This window comes from Penaeus monodon, chromosome 15 (assembly GCF_015228065.2).
Source record: "Penaeus monodon isolate SGIC_2016 chromosome 15, NSTDA_Pmon_1, whole genome shotgun sequence".
Taxonomy (NCBI): Eukaryota; Metazoa; Arthropoda; class Malacostraca; order Decapoda; family Penaeidae; genus Penaeus; species Penaeus monodon.
In genome coordinates, this window is record NC_051400.1 from 15,049,576 (window position 1) to 15,050,077 (window position 502).

A 502-nucleotide genomic window follows, 5' to 3' on the forward strand; every position below is an offset into this window, starting at 1 on the left:
GTGTTCCTAAGACGAGATCAAAAGAAAAAAAAGAAAACTCAGGAATTGTTCGATTCTCATGAACATTCCTGCTTTATCGTTGCCACACATCATTTCGTTCAACCAGCCTTAAGCTTCGTATCACCATGCCTAAACGCCAGGTTTCCCGGTAGCCCCACATTTCGCAAGGAGTCGTGCTCACCTGTTGCCCTTGCCGAGGTCGTCGCGCGCCTCCACCGTCAGGTAGTGCTCGGAGAGGCTCTCTCTGTCCAGCGCGCCGGACTCCTTCAGCGTGATGGCGCCCGTGATCGAGTTCAGCTCCAGCCTGAGTCGACGAGTGAGTAAGTTTTAAAAAATGAATGAATACATAAACGCAAATTTCAGCGAATATAAACAAACATACGAAAAGAAAAACAAACTAGACTTCTTAGATTTAAAGAGATAACTCCACGCTAATCTTCACATTCATTATTCCGCCGCATCAAAACAACAAAGAAAAAAAAAGTATATACATACATACATC

General features: G+C 44.4%; 1 protein-coding gene across 1 annotated transcript in view; it reads right to left on the reverse strand.

Moving 5' to 3' along the window:
* Nucleotides 1-502, reverse strand: part of LOC119581772 (cadherin-23-like) — a gene marked incomplete in the record, with an annotated part of 64,191 nt that overhangs the window by 22,683 nt on the left and 41,006 nt on the right. Inside the window, 2 exon segments of the mRNA XM_037929905.1 lie at nucleotides 1-6; nucleotides 182-304. The exon segment at nucleotides 1-6 is cut by the window's left edge and continues 143 nt beyond it. Of these exon segments, the coding sequence (XP_037785833.1) occupies nucleotides 1-6; nucleotides 182-304 (129 nt within the window).